Genomic DNA, 15801 nt, shown 5'->3' on the forward strand with positions numbered 1-15801 from the left:
AGCAGGCAGCCCACTGGTCTTTGCAATAAAAAATAGAATTTATTTCATCAGTTTAAAAAAACAAACGTTTCGGCACTGCATTGTGCCTTTGTCAATGTTACACCACAAAAAGAGTACAAGGACAGAGTGCAACTAAGCACCCAGAATCAGATAACAATACATTTAAAACAAACCCCCTTAAATAGAGGAAATACCCGCTTAACCTTTACCGCCATTCCTGTTTGCACGCTCATTCAATCTCCTAATTCTGACGTCACGCTGACACGTTAGCCGTGCCTAGCGTGATGACGCATAGCACGGCGTTGTCTTGACAACGTCAGAAGCATCACGTCGGCGTGTAAGCCGAATACCAAGAGATCACCAAGGGATAAACTGCGCATGTTCAGAAAATCATAATTTCATGAAGCGCAGCGGTTGCTATAGGCAACCAACGTAAACAAGCAACCTGTCAATTGATTTGTACATTTGGGTTTGAAATCTGACAATTAACACATTGTAATTGCCTCCATCTAAGCCACATACTAAGATACACCCGGAGCGGCTCTTGTCTCAACAGGTTGCTTGTTTACGTTGGTTGCCTATAGCAACCGCTGCGCTTCATGAAATTATGATTTTCTGAACATGCGCAGTTTATCCCTTGGTGATCTCTTGGTATTCGGCTTACACGCCAACGTGATGCTTCTGACGTTGTCAAGACAACGCCGTGCTATGCGTCATCACGCTAGGCACGGCTAACGTGTCAGCGTGACGTCAGAATTAGGAGATTGAATGAGCGTGCAAACAGGAATGGCGGTAAAGGTTAAGCGGGTATTTCCTCTATTTAAGGGGGTTTGTTTTAAATGTATTGTTATCTGATTCTGGGTGCTTAGTTGCACTCTGTCCTTGTACTCTTTTTGTGGTGTAACATTGACAAAGGCACAATGCAGTGCCGAAACGTTTGTTTTTTTAAACTGATGAAATAAATTCTATTTTTTATTGCAAAGACCAGTGGGCTGCCTGCTTTTTGTGAGAAACTATATATATACACACACACACACACAATGTAGTATGTGTTACCCCTCTAAATTCCATAGGGTCCCCTAGGGTGAGTAACGTCCAATCACGTTATCTGGTGAACAACATAAAACAAAAGGAGATTATGACATAAAGAATCTTCTACCAACATACAGTCATTCGTTACCGTGTCATCCTCACCTGATGGGGTACTTTTCCCCAGGGTCTCTTCCCAAGTGGAACAGAAGGGGATTTATGCTATGTTCTGTTTGCGTGTGTGTTGTCACTCCACTAATATTTTGTCCTGGACAGAAATCAATACCCTGCAACCAGAGGCACATGTGTTAGGAGTTTGCTTATTTAGAAGATTGCCTAATTATAGATAGATTCATCTGTTCTAAATGTTCTGATTGATGTCTGAACTCTGTGCGCACACTTACGCACACTATAGAGTGAATTCCCTTGGGGATGCAGCAGGTCTCATTGTGACTAGAAAGTGATAAAGAGTGGCACACAGTGGCAGCAGTTTGCTCATAGAGATCTTCACTGCTGCAGCAAAGTGACTCAAGGGAGGGCTTTTAATGCACAGCTGGGCAATGTAGTGGGAAGCAGGAATTTCAATAAAGTAGCCTGTAAAAATCACATCAGGCCTGGTGACTGCGTCACATTCCATAACGGAGAGCCAGGCGACAGTGAGGAATACTAATTATCTTCCCTCACTGCCTCAACCATAAAGGAAAGAGCAGATGAGGTCTCAATGAGAATCACATCATGGCCCCTGGAGATAAATTGCTCCATTGATTCTGTGTCAGCACAAAGAGTTATCCAGACAGATCTCAGATTATCCCCTGCAGCATTTTAGGATTTATACAATGGCTCTAATCACTAGGTGGAATGATGGACATTCATTCACATCGCACTATGGAATCCCCTGTCCTCAGACAGTGTGACCTCCGTCTTCAGCCAAGCATGAATCTGCTAAAAGGACCAGAGATGGACCTCAATAATTCATTTGGCTGTAGTCTAAAGAAAAAGTCCAAATCTCTACTCTATTATTATTTTTTTTCTTGACAGCTCTACACACATTTTAACATAATGGTATTCAATACTAAAGACAATCAATATAGTGAGGGACACCCAGAGAAAAAAATAAAAGGTTACCCAATAGCTTATTTATATTAATTAAAGCAAATAGTAAATATCACAATAATACACAAAGACTTAAACTTTGGTCTACATATATTTTGCTAATCCACTCCTATACACATACTAGGCCCCAGCCTGTATATGCTGTATCCAGTAAGCACCAGTTCCTTGATTTGGTTATTGAAATACACAGCAGTAATTAAAGGCAGGCTCCAAATGCACACATTGGCTCTCAGTAATTAGCTTTAATGCTTACCTCAGACAATTCTTCCCATGAGTTGCTCCAAGTCCAGTAATGGGCCTTGTACATCCCTAGCCTAACTGCCATCAGTTCATTACCACGATAATAGAATATTGGCCTGAGAGATTGATAGTAATGGGAAAGGCAGAATTAACCCATGAAATGTACAATAAATCACTGTAATTGTTATAAAAAAAATGTATTCAGTACTTTTAGATCACAAAAGTGCCACTGTACAGCTAATGATTCACATCTGCGGCCTTCAGATCTATACTACAGGGTTGGATTTATGGATTCTGTAAAATGTGTAGATATCCTTCAAATTCTAGTCTGCCAGGTTTCCTAAATAGAGTTTGTAATCCAGTGCTTCATTTAGATATTCTAGCATAATCATAGTTCACTAAATCTCTGTATTAAAACATGCAATGTACCAGGGAATTAGATCTGTGTGTGACTGGTTTTCTATGTATGATAAATTTCATTGATAACATTCACATATAAAAATCATTCCTCACCTTTCCAACACTTTTCCTGAGAGGATGACAGATGATAGGTCAATGCCATCAAGATATCTGTCATCTGGGATAGCTTGCCCTGCCACGGACAAGCAGGTTGTGAAAAGATCCATAATGGTACCCAGTTGATAGCTCACCTGAGGGAGATTAAAAAGAAAATAGGTTCAAACAATTGTTTCAAATTTAAAAACCAACACAATTGTCAAGGAACCAGTCACGTCTACTTGCATATATCAGGCGTATGCAACCTAAGGCACACGTGTCATATGTGGCACTTGGAGTGATTGGTATTGGCTAAAGCAAGGGGCGACAACTTTTGGTGACATGTTAGTCACATTTATGCCTGGCTGGCGGGCAGTGTGGCAGCCTGGCCAAACACTAGCACAGAATGTTCTACTACAAACATTCTCAGTAGCACCGTACAACTCACAGAGGGGGTGCTGCTGTAAGCAGAACAGAAAATTTACAGAGGAGCTGCTAATGTATTCCGAGCAGCTGTTTAAATTAACATCTGTGAATCGTGGCCTAATAAATGTCAAAGATGTCCCAGAGGATTGCTATAAACAAAATGAAGGGTCAAAAACTTATACAGTCTCTTAATCACATAACTAATAGCACCAATAGTGTAGGTAACTGCAAACAAATCTTAAGACTAATAAAGTAAAAAAAATATTTTGTTTAAAGGGACACTAAACCCACATGTTTTCTTTCATGATTCAGATAGAGCATGCAATTTTAATCAACTTTCCAATTTACTCCATTAAGTTTTCTTCGGTCTCTTGCTATCTTTATTTGAAAATCAAGAATGTATAAACGTATCTAGTTCATAGGATAGCCTTATGCTTGTCCCATGCATTTTTAAAGTCCCCCACAGTGTTTGTTGCTACTACCTCTTGAGGAAGTTTATTCCATAAATCAATCGCTCTTTCTGTAAAGAAGTGCTTCCTCAAATTACTCCTGAATCTACTACCCTTTAGCTTGAGCTCATGACCCCTTGTTCTTGAATTTTCCATTTTATGTAAAATACCCACAGCCTCAGTTTTACTAAACCCTTTAATGTATATGATAGCAACTTTCAAGTACATTAAAGGGTTTAGTAAAACTGAGGCTGTGGGTATTTTACATAAAATGGAAAATTCAAGAACAAGGGGTCATGAGCTCAAGCTAAAGGGTAGTAGATTCAGGAGTAATTTGAGGAAGCACTTCTTTACAGAAAGAGTGATTGATGTATGGAATAAACTTCCTCAAGAGGTAGTAGCAACAAACACTGTTGGGGACTTTAAAAATGCATGGGACAAGCATAAGGCTATCCTACGAACTAGATAAGTTTATACTGTTAGGTAAGGTCGGGCAGACTTGCTGGGCCTATGGCTCTTATCTGCCGTCAATATCTATGTTTCTATGTTTCTATGTAATGTAAGCTTAGGAGCCGGACCATTTTTGGTTCACATCCTGCGTTCCGCTTGCTGATTGGTGGCTAAATGTAGCCACCAATCAGCAAGCTCTATCCAGGGTGCTGAAGCTTAGATTCCTGCTTTTTCAAATAAAGATAGCAAAAGAACGAAGAAAAATCGATAATAGAAGTAAATTAGAAAGTTGCATAAAATTCCATGCTCTATCTTAATCATGAAAGAAAGACATTTGGGTTTAGTGTCTCTTTAACTCCTGCCCCTAAAAAGAAGGTCACTCAGTAAATATAAATACTACAGAAAGATTTTGATATCAAAAAAGAACCATCAGGTGAAGCTAGACTATTGGTATTATAAAATACATACTCTATTTCTTAAAGGGATATTAATCAGTAAATAAATGCTAGATATAATGATGTATTCAAAGCAAAGATTAGCCTAAGTTATATAAACTGTTTAAATATTGACAATATAAGTGTAAGGTTTAGTTTCTATAAAGTATTGGACGCTGCCATGTTGGAACCTATGTTTACCACTTTATCTCTTCTGCTGAGGACAATTAGAGGCAGATATTATACAAAGCAATAAAAAAAACATTTTAAAAAAAAGTGTGCAAACAAGGTTTGTGGAATATAAAATTGTTAACTTAAAGGGACATGAAACCCCAAATTTTTCTTTCATAATTCAGATAGATAATACATTTTTAAACAGCTTTCTAATTTACTTCTATTATTTAATTCACTCCCTTCTCTTGTTATCCTTTGCTGAAAGCTTTATCTAGGAAAGTTTAGGAGCAGTAGAGAACCTAGGTTCTAGCTGTTGATTGGTAGCTGCATATATTTATATATCGATTGTGATTGGCTCACCCATGAGTTCAGTTAGAAACCATTAGTGCATTGCTGTTCCTTTAACAAATGATACTAAGAGAATTAAACAAATTAGATAATAGAAATAAATTAGAAAGTTGGTTAAAATTGTATTCTCTATCTGAATCATGAAATATATAATTTGGGTTTCATGTCCCTTTAAGTAACAGGGTTTCCACACAGCCTTACTTGCACACTCTTTTTATTGCCTTTTTTAATCTCTATCTCTGTCATTGACAGAAGAGATAGATAAGGGGCAAATCTAGTTTCCAACATGGCAGTACCCATGACTCAGAGAAATTGAGAAAACGAACCATTTTCAAAGTCAGTTTATAGGAAAACTGACAAAATAAATAAGTAAATAGCAAAGATTTTTTTGACTACACATAACTAAACATTTTATAATTACATCTCAAACTATGTCATATCCCTTTACATAAAAGGGTGAATCTAGTTTGTGCTCCAACAGTTTAAAGAATGACAAAGTTAATGAAAGCTGGGCACCCTGTTCTTCACGCTCAGTATCTCTGCGCTACATGCGCTGTCATACACAGCATTTCCTACAATCCGTGCAGACAGATGGAGGCAGATGACATTTTTCTGAGACACCTTCTGCTTCCATTTTCTGAAGACAAAGAACATTTTGTAAGGAGCTGCCAGTATTGCAAGGAATACATTAAACCAGCAGATCAGATATGGGTCCTATCAGTAAGACACAGACTTACACATCTACACCAGAATATCCTTCTGCTTTTTTACTTCCTCAGAGACAAGGGCAGTGAACAAACTTCTATTTATTAACCCCATCACTGCCACAGCCTTCTACACATAGCCCTGCTCTGAAGATATTGAAATGCAGCTGCAGAGTTAACTTCAGAATCTTAAATATAAAAAAGCAAAGTTTTCAATGTATTAGAACCTAAATATTGATGAAAAATATCTACATATTATTTCAAGCATTATTAATGTAACTATGCAGGTTTCTAAGTGCATATTTACTAACTGTTTGAATACTTACTATAATGTAAAGGTTTCTATGTGGATAATTAATCTGAATAAATAATAAACATAAACCATTTACCTGTGCGTGCTCCTTTATCAGACATTCTCAAAGGTAACATTTAAAGGGACACTGAACACCTTGTAATTACAAAATATTTGTGTCATCTTGCTGTGGAATATAATACCAGCCAAGTGTAAACATATATTAAAAAAAATGAACACCTTAATTGCTGGAATTCAACCACCAGTCAAACAAACATAACTAGCACCTGTCATTAGGTTAGCATAATTTATATTGATTTACATTTCTTTATCTGATCCCTGCTGCTGAGGCAACTTAGAGATATGTTGCAGATGGTTAGGCTTGAAAGTCTGCAGTGTGAACTTCCAGATCTCAGAATTGGAAAATCAACAATTTTCAGAGTTAAACTGCACAAAAATTAGGCAAAATAAATAAACTATAAAAAATCAAATATTTGATATTACAATCTCCATATGTTTCCTGTTCCTTTAAGTGGTCTGCGCTTTGAATTGAGCTATGCTTTCATTTTGGGAACATGATCCATAAAAAGTATTAGTATGAAAGCAAGAATATTCTCCTCACCTGACCAGCATCCACACGTCCTGGCCACCATGCGATCGCTGGCACCCTCATGCCACCCTCAAATGTGGTTTGCTTTCCACATAGGAAAGGGGCATTGCTGCCACCTGCAAAATAAAACTGGTATGAGCAAATGAAGCAATACTGGTAACAGTTTCAGCCGCCAGTTAGTACCTTTACCATTTATGACTATAATGATCAATAAAAAAAAACCCAGAGAAGCAATGAGATTTCTGCAAAGGATACCAGAATATTTTCCCACAATGCACTTGCTTTTGTGCATACCTTGATGTGGAGCAGAGATCAGGGCTGCCCCATTGTCAGACGTAAAGAATACAAATGTGTTTTTTGCCACACCGCTGTCCTTCAGCAGTCCAAGGATCTTTCCGATGCTGAAATCAATTTCCCTCACTGCATCTCCATACCTGAGGAACAGAAAGCATAGAGATCACTTAATAAGGATTAGGAAAGTCTTTGTGGAAAGTGACATATAAAGAGAATATCAAAAAGATAAACCAGATAACACCATATGCATTGAATATTTTGCAACTGGTATAGATTAAGTGAGTTGGGGAAGGCATCAATACAGGATTATGTGACCTGGTATATTATGATATGCAAGTTCAGACCAAGTATTGGCTGATAAAACAGCTAATGATTTTAAGAGCGGTAGAAACTTGTTACTGGAAGTTTATGTATCAATAAAAAGTAGTGTGCAAGTTGCTATGATTCCTACGGTGCCTATGTTTTCTCTATTTATAGTGCATTAGATTGTGAATAATTCTAGTAATATAATTAGATTAATCAGGTTCAATACTTTATGTAGCTCCATTTGCGCTGTGTTTTCACAGAGTTGTATTGCTACCTAAGGCTGTTTTAGTGCTTAAAATGTGGGAAACTCCCAAAAACATATAGCTTGGGTTCTTAAAATGTTAATTTTAACACCATTTTCAAGGCTGTATAGCATTTTCATATTATGATAAAAACAGAATTTATGTTTACCTGATAAATTTCTTTCTCCTACGGTGTATCCGGTCCACGGCTTCATCCTTACTTGTGGGATATTCTCTTCCCCTACAGGAAGTGGCAAAGAGAGCACACAGCAAGAGCTGTCCATATAGCTCCCCTCAGGCTCCGCCCCCCCAGTCATTCGACCGACGGTTAGGAGAAAAAGGAGAACCATAAGGTGCAGTGGTGACTGTAGTTTACAAAAAATAAATTTAAACCTGACCAAAATGCCAGGGCGGGCCGTGGACCGGATACACCGTAGGAGAAAGAAATTTATCAGGTAAACATAAAGCTTTAGGACACGGATGAAGGGAGGGAAGAAGTCAGGTAACCTAAACGGAAGGCACCACTGCTTGCAAAACCTTTCTCCCAAAAATAGCCTCCAAAGAAGCAAAAGTAATGAATTTGTAAAATTTGGCAAACGTATGCCCCGTGGAGATGCTACTTGTTCAGCGCGGCAAAGAGAATGACTGGGGGGGCGGAGCCTGAGGGGAGCTATATGGACAGCTCTGCTGTGTGCTCTCTTTGCCACTTCCTGTAGGGGAAGAGAATATCAAACAAGTAAGGATGAAGCCGTGGACCGGATACACCAATGTAGGAGAAAAAGGAAATGTTTTCTTGATGTTTCATACTGTTCATTTCTGGGCTAAAATCTGTAGGACAATTGAAGTGAACTGTTGGATAAGGCCTGTATGTGCGGCATTTTCCAGTAAACAAAACAGAAGCACAGATCTTACAGGCCCCTGCGACTGGTACCCAGGAAGGGCCGAGATGCATATACAGGGGCATGTGTGGCGTCAATTGCCCAGTACAGGAAAAATGGCTGTTGTGTAGCTGCTCGCTTGGTAATGAAATCCAGGGCTTCCTGTAAACAGAAAGCGATAAGATGATATAAGCAAGGCCTAAAGAGAAAAAGGTTTGTTTTTTGTTTTTTCCCAGTGAAATGGGTCCGCTAATTTAAAGGGATATGGTACACAAAAAAATAACCTTTTCCCATATTAAAATGAAAAGCTGCAAGACAATAGCTGGTTCATCATTTGGTAGCATTTTCAAACCTAGGTTACAAAATTTGATTTTTGGCCTCTCTTTTGACACAAAAGCATGAGGTGCTTAATGCCTCTTAAAAATATTTTTCTTGAACAAAAAAAGGTTAATATGCTTAACTGCTGGAAGTTATATTTACACTATACTGTAGTCTATTAAGTGTGCAATAGTAAAAAAAACCAACAACAATGTAAATACCTAAATTAAAAAATACTTTATTACTAAAAAAAAAAAAAAAAAAAAAAATCTAAACAACATCATCTTTGCCTTCAGTGAGTCATAAACTTTTTCTGGTGGTGTATAAATAAATAAATAAATAAATGTATTTACTTGCGTATTAATGATGTTTTTTAATTTTATCAAAATGGCACAAACCTTTAATGTGTTTAAAGAGCAATATCTGTGAAGCGCAATAAAACAAGGAATGCCTGTATTAGCTAGACAGGTGCCTTAGTCCATTCATTTATGAAACAAATGCCATATATGGTCACGGGCAGTGGCATTCGGTTATTTTGTCGCTGGATTTGTGTGAATTTGCAACAGACAAAGATCTGTGCAAATCCACTAAAGCAAAAGGAGTTTGAAAAAGTGTAAATATACTTATTTGACTAGTACCTGCAGGTAGATTTGAGTCAGATTTCCCTCTCCTGTCTTGTGGTCAATTTTAAAGTCATCGTAATATCTTTAGGAGAAAAAGACAAAGTTGAAGTTAATGGTCTGCAAGGCAAGATAACATGAATCATAATATTACCTTGTAATAGACAAGTATGAAGAGCTTGGAGGTTACTGAGTTGTAAGATAGGGAGTTGTCCTGGCTAAAGCTGTAGCCATGCTAACAAAAGAACCCATATTTACAAATACAAAATGAAGATGTACATTGTTTTAGCTGCATGCTTTCAGCTTTGAGTGTAAAGAAATGTATATGTTATATGGCAAAAGAAAAAGTTTAAAATGATGGTAAATTTAAAAAGGGACAATCCAGTCAAAACTAAACTTTCATGATTCAGATAGGGCATGTAATTTAAACAACTTTCCAATTTACTTTTATCTATAAACTTGGTTTATTCTCTTGGTATCCTTTGTTGAAAGCTTAACCTAGGTAGGCTCATGCTAATTTCTAAGTCCTTGAAGGCCGCCTCTAATCTCAGTGCATTTTGACAGTTTTTCACAGCTAGACAGCCCTAGTTCATGTGTGTCATATTGATAATATTGTGCTCACTCCCATGGAGTTATTTATGAGCACTCATTGGCTAAAATACAAGTCTGTCAAAAGACCTGAAATAAGGGGGCAGTCTGGTAATTACAGAGGTTAAACGTATATTAATATAACCATGCAAAACTAGGAAATTGGTAATAAAGGGATTATCTATCTTTTTAAACAATAACAATTCTGGAGTAGACTGTCCCTTTAAGCAATATTATTTAATACCTACATTTTTTCCTTTTCAATCCTTCCTCTGGCTGCCTCTCCGTAAGTTCTTTTTTCCCCCACAGTTTGACAAATGTGTGGTGCAGCCAATAAAAAAGGCACCACACATTTATAAAGCAGCATAAGAAAGTGCTGTTGCTATCATATAGGTTGGAATATGACTGCAACTGCATATCTGATCCTACATGCGAGCAGCCTGCTCTTGCTGGAAAACATTCTGAAAATAGTGCTTGTTCCACTTACTGCAGACAGGCCGAAGTGCCTCAATTGTACTTATAGTGACATGAAGTCAAAATGAAACTGGCATGGTTCAGATACACAAGCATGTCATTTTAGGAGATTTGTCAATGGGCTCCCATTATTAAATTTACTTTGTTCTCTTGGTATCCTTTGTTGAAAAGAATGCAGAGGTAGCTGGTCATTGGTGGCTGCATTTTTTTTAGTTTATTTTTTTATTAGTGGCTGAAGCTTACTATGGGTTAGATTACTAGTGGAGCACTAATTATCCCTCCCGCTCGCTCATTAACTCCGCTAGAAGTAAGTTTTTTGTGCACATATTACAAGTTGAAAGTAAAAACACGCACAATAAGCCGAACTTTGAATAAAGCAAACACGTTAATGTATTCCCCCATAGACTTTAATGGAGCGCAAAAAATAAAATCCAACAAGTATCACAAACCCAATCGTGTTTTCCCAAGTGCGCTTACCCAACATGAAACATTAATATTTCAATTTCCAATGTTCTCTATATAGAAGAATATGTTCTATTTATTCTTAAAAGCATATGTCTTTTGGTTTTTGATCAAATATATATCTATACTTTATATACACACGCACACTATATATATATATATATATATATATATATATATATATATATATATATATATATATATATATATATATATATATATATATATATATACATACACACACACACACACACACACACACAATACACACACGCAATATAACATAATTTATGTAAGAATTTACCTGATAAATTCATTTCTTTCATATTGGCAAGAGTCCATGAGCTAGTGACGTATGGGATATACAATCCTACCAGGAGGGGCAAAGTTTCCCAAACCTCAAAATGCCTATAAATACACCCCTCACCACACCCACAATTCAGTTTAATGAATAGCCAAGTAGTGGGGTGATAAAGAAAGGAGTAAAAAGCATCAACAAAGGAATTTGGAAATAATTGTGCTTTATACAAAAAATCATAACCACCATAAAAAAGGGCGTGCCTCATGGACTCTTGCCAATAAGAAAGAAATGAATTTATCAGGTAAATTCTTATATAAATTATGTTTTCTTTCATGTAATTGGCAAGGGTCCATGAGCTAGTGACATATGGGATATCAATACCCAAGATGTGAAACTCCACTCACTAGAGAGGGAGGGATAAATAATAAAATACAGCCATTTTCCACTGAAAAGATAATCCACAACCCAAATTATAAGTTTATTCTTTAATGACAAGAAAAACTTAAAACATCAGCAGAAGAATCAAACTGAAACAGCTGCCTGAAGAACTTTTCTACCAAAAACTGCTTCTGAAGAAGCAAATACATCAAAACGGTAGAATTTAGTAAATGTATGCAAAGAAGACCAAGTTGCTGCTTTGCAAATCTGATCAACTGAAGCTTCATTCTTAAAAGCCCACGAAGCGGAGACTGATCTAGTAGAATGAGCTGTAATTCTCTGAGGCGGAGTCTTACCCGACTCCAAATAAGCTTGACGAATCAAAAGCTTTAAACCAAGAAGCCAATGAAATAGCAGAAGCCTTCTGACCTTTCCTAGGACCAGAAAATAAAACAAATAGACTAGAAGTCTTTCTGAAATCTTTAGTAGCTTCAACATAATATTTCAAAGCTCTTACCACATCCAAAGAATGTAAGGATCTTTCCAAAGAATTCTTAGGATTAGGACACAAGGAAGGGACAACAATTTCTCTACTAATGTTGTTTGAATTCACAACCTTAGGCAAAAATTGAAATGAAGTCTGCAAAACCGCCTTATCCTGATGAAAAATCAGAAAAGGAGATTCACAAGAAAGAGCAGATAGCTCAGAAACTCTTCTAGCAGAATAGATAGCCAAAATGAACAACACTTTCCAACAAAGTAGTTTAATGTCCAAAGAATGCATAGGCTCAAATGGAGGAGCCTGTAACAGCTTCAAAACCAAATTGAGACTCCAAGGAAGAGAAATTGATTTAATGACAGGCTTAATATGAACTAAAGCCTGTACAAACCAGTGAATATCAGGAAGTTTAGCAATCTTTCTGTGAAATAAAACTGAAAGAGCAGAGATTTGTCCCTTCAAGGAACATGCAGACAAACGTTTATCCAAACCATCCTGAAGAAACTGTAAAATTCTAGGAATTCTAAAAGAATGCCAAGAGAATTTATGAGAAGAACACCATGAAATGTAAGTCTTCCAAACTCGATAGCAAATCTTTCTGGAAACAGATTTACGAGCTTGTAACATAGTATTAATTACTGAGTCAGAGAAACCTCTATGACTTAGTACTAAGCATTCAATTTCCATACCTTCAAATTTAATGATTTGAGATACTGATGGAAAAATGGACCTTGAGACAGTAGGTCCGGCCTTAACAGAAGTGGCCAAGGTTGTCAACTGGACATTCGAACAAGATCCGCATACCAAAACCTGTGTGGCCATGCTGGAGCCACCAGCAACACAAACGATTGCTCCTGAATGATTTTGGAAATCACTCTTGGAAGAAGAACTAGAGACGGGAAGATGTAAGCAGGATGATAACACCATGGAATAGTCAGCGCATCCACTGCTTCCGCCTGAACATCCCTGGACCTGGACAGGTATCTGGGAAGTTTCTTGTTTAGATGAGAGGCCATCAGATCTATCTCTGGAAGACCCCACATCTGAACAATCTGAGAAAACACATCTGGATGGAGAGACCACTCTCCTGGATGTAAAGTCTGACGACTGAGATAATCCGCCTCCCAATTGTCTACATCTGGGATATGCAACGCAGAGATTAGACAGGAGCTGGATTCCGCCCAAGCAAGTATCCGTGCTACTTCTTTTATAGCTTGAGGACTGCTAGTCCCACCCTGATGATTGACATATGCCACAGTTGTGATATTGTCTGTCTGGAAGCAAATGAACGGTTCTCTCTTCAACAGAGGCCAAAACTGAAGAGCTCTGAAAATTGCACGGAGTTCTAAAATATTGATTGGTAATCTCGCCTCTTGAGATTTTCAAACCCCTTGAGCAGTCAGAGATCCCCAAACAGCTCCCCAACCTGAAAGACTTGCATCTGTAGTTATCACAGTCCAGGTTGGCCGAACAAAAGAAGCCCCTTGAACTAAACGTTGGTGATTTAACCACCACGTCAGAGAGCATTGTACATTGGGATTTAAGGATATTAATTGTGATATATTTGTATAATCCCTGCACCATTGATTTAGCATACAAAGCTGGAGAGGTCTCATGTGAAAACGAGCAAAAGGAATCGCGTCCGATGCTGCAGTCATGAGACCTAAAACTTCCATGCACATAGCCACTGAAGGGAATGACAGACTGAAGGTGCCGACAGGCTGCAACCAATTTCAAACGTCTCTTGTCTGTTAGAGACAGAGTCATGGACACTGAATCTATCTGGAAACCTAAAAAGGTGACCCTTGTCTGAGGAATCGAGGAACTTTTTGGTAAATTGATCCTCCAACCATGTTTTCGAAGAAACAACACTAGTTTATTTGTGTGAGATTCTGCAGAACGTAAAGACTGAGCTAGTACCAAGATATCGTCCAAATAAGGTAACACCGCAATACCCTGTTCTCTGATTACAGAGAGTAGGGCACCTAGAACCTTTGAAAAGATTCTTGGAGCTGTTGCTAGGCCAAATGGAAGAGCAACAAATTGGTAATGCTTGTCTAGAAAAGAGAATTTCAGGAACTGATAATGATCTGGATGAATCGGAATATGAAGGTATGCATCCTGCAAGTCTATTGTAGACATATAATGTTCTTGCTGAACAAAAGGCAGAATAGTCCTTATAGTCACCAACTTGAAAGTTGGTACTCTTACGATTCAAAATTTTAAGATCCAGAACTGGTCTGAATGAATTTTCCTTCTTTGGGACAATGAATAGATTTGAATAAAACCCCAAACCAGGAACCGGCATGATTACCCCTGAAAACTCCAGGTCTGAAACATACTTCAGGAAAACCTGAGCTTTTACTGGATTTGCTAGGATGTGTGAGAGAAAAAAATCTTCTCACAGGAGGTCTTACTCTGAATCCTATTTGATACCCTTGAGAGACAATGCTCTAAATCCAAACATCCTTGAAAAACCTTAATCTGCCCCCTACCAGCTGAGCTGGAATGAGGGCCGCACCTTTATGCGGATTTAGGGGCTGACTTTGGTTTCTTAAATGACTTGGATTTATTCCAATTTGAGGAAGGTTTCCAATTGGAAACAGATTCCTTGGGGGAAGGATTATTATTCTGACGAAAGGAACAAAAACGGTTAGAAGCCTTAGATTTACCCTTAGGTTTTTTTTATCCTGAGGCAAAAAAACTCCCTTTCCCCCAGTAACAGTTGAAATAATAGAATCCAACTAAGAACCAAATAAATTATTACCTTGGAAAGAAAGAGATAGTAATCTAGACTTAGATGTCATATCAGCATTCCAAGATTTAAGCCACAAAGCTCTTCTAGCTAAAATAGCTAAAGACACGGATCTAACATCAATTTTGATAATATCAAAAATGGCATCACAAATAAAATGATTAGCATAAACTTGCACCAATTTTATTTGGCTCCTTTGCCCCCTGGCTAAAATACGCTCAATTACGACACTTTATCCAGACAACTCCCAATAAAGAAGACCTTCTTAGATTGCCAACACCATTTGAGCAGACTTGCTTAGCAGGGAAAACTGCGAGAGGTACTTTGTCATTAGCTAAAGGTATGCTCCAAAATGCACAAACATCCATACTTCCCCCATATGTAGCTAAATGGCATAGAGAATTGGGTACAACAATGGACACTAAACAATGGATACAAATTTATCAGAACACACGCACCTCCTCTACCTCACCAAAAGTAATTGAACTCAATTATAAAGTCCTTATGCGCTGGTATTTGACACCAGCGAGATTAAACAACATTTACCCTGCCTCTTCCCCGTCGTGTTGGAGAGGTTGCAACGAACGAGGCACCACAATACATATGTGGTGGTCGTGCCCCAAACTGCACTCATACTGGAGGGGAATTGAGACCACATTGGGGAAACTGGCGGAAATAGACTTCTCTTTAAACCCAAGATTAATCCTGCTAAATGAGACACCCCCGCTCCAATGCAAAATTAGAAATACACTAATACGTATAGGACTCAATTGCGCTAAAACACTGATTGCCCTGCATTGGAAGTCCCCCTCAATACCAACACTAGATAGCTGGTTACAAAGGACTGATAAAATGCTCTCATGTGAGGAATATGGCTACTTTAGAAGAGGCAAATCTGCATTCTATGCGGATGTCAGATTTT

The 15801-nt window shown here is 37.9% G+C and overlaps 1 protein-coding gene across 3 annotated transcripts in view; it reads right to left on the minus strand.

Moving 5' to 3' along the window:
• The window catches only part of GALNS (galactosamine (N-acetyl)-6-sulfatase), a 100755-nt gene that overhangs the window by 20772 nt on the left and 64182 nt on the right, over positions 1-15801 (minus strand). For all 3 annotated transcript variants that reach the window (XM_053709287.1, XM_053710020.1, XM_053710822.1), the window contains 7 exons: positions 9441-9507; positions 8519-8646; positions 7059-7198; positions 6777-6880; positions 2896-3032; positions 2396-2498; positions 1195-1316 (listed from right to left, as the gene is read on the minus strand). In XM_053709287.1, coding sequence (XP_053565262.1) covers positions 1195-1316; positions 2396-2498; positions 2896-3032; positions 6777-6880; positions 7059-7198; positions 8519-8646; positions 9441-9507 — 801 coding nt within the window. The remainder of the gene's footprint in view (positions 1-1194; positions 1317-2395; positions 2499-2895; positions 3033-6776; positions 6881-7058; positions 7199-8518; positions 8647-9440; positions 9508-15801) is intronic.

Source organism: Bombina bombina, chromosome 1, assembly GCF_027579735.1.
Source record: "Bombina bombina isolate aBomBom1 chromosome 1, aBomBom1.pri, whole genome shotgun sequence".
Classification (NCBI taxonomy): Eukaryota; Metazoa; Chordata; class Amphibia; order Anura; family Bombinatoridae; genus Bombina; species Bombina bombina.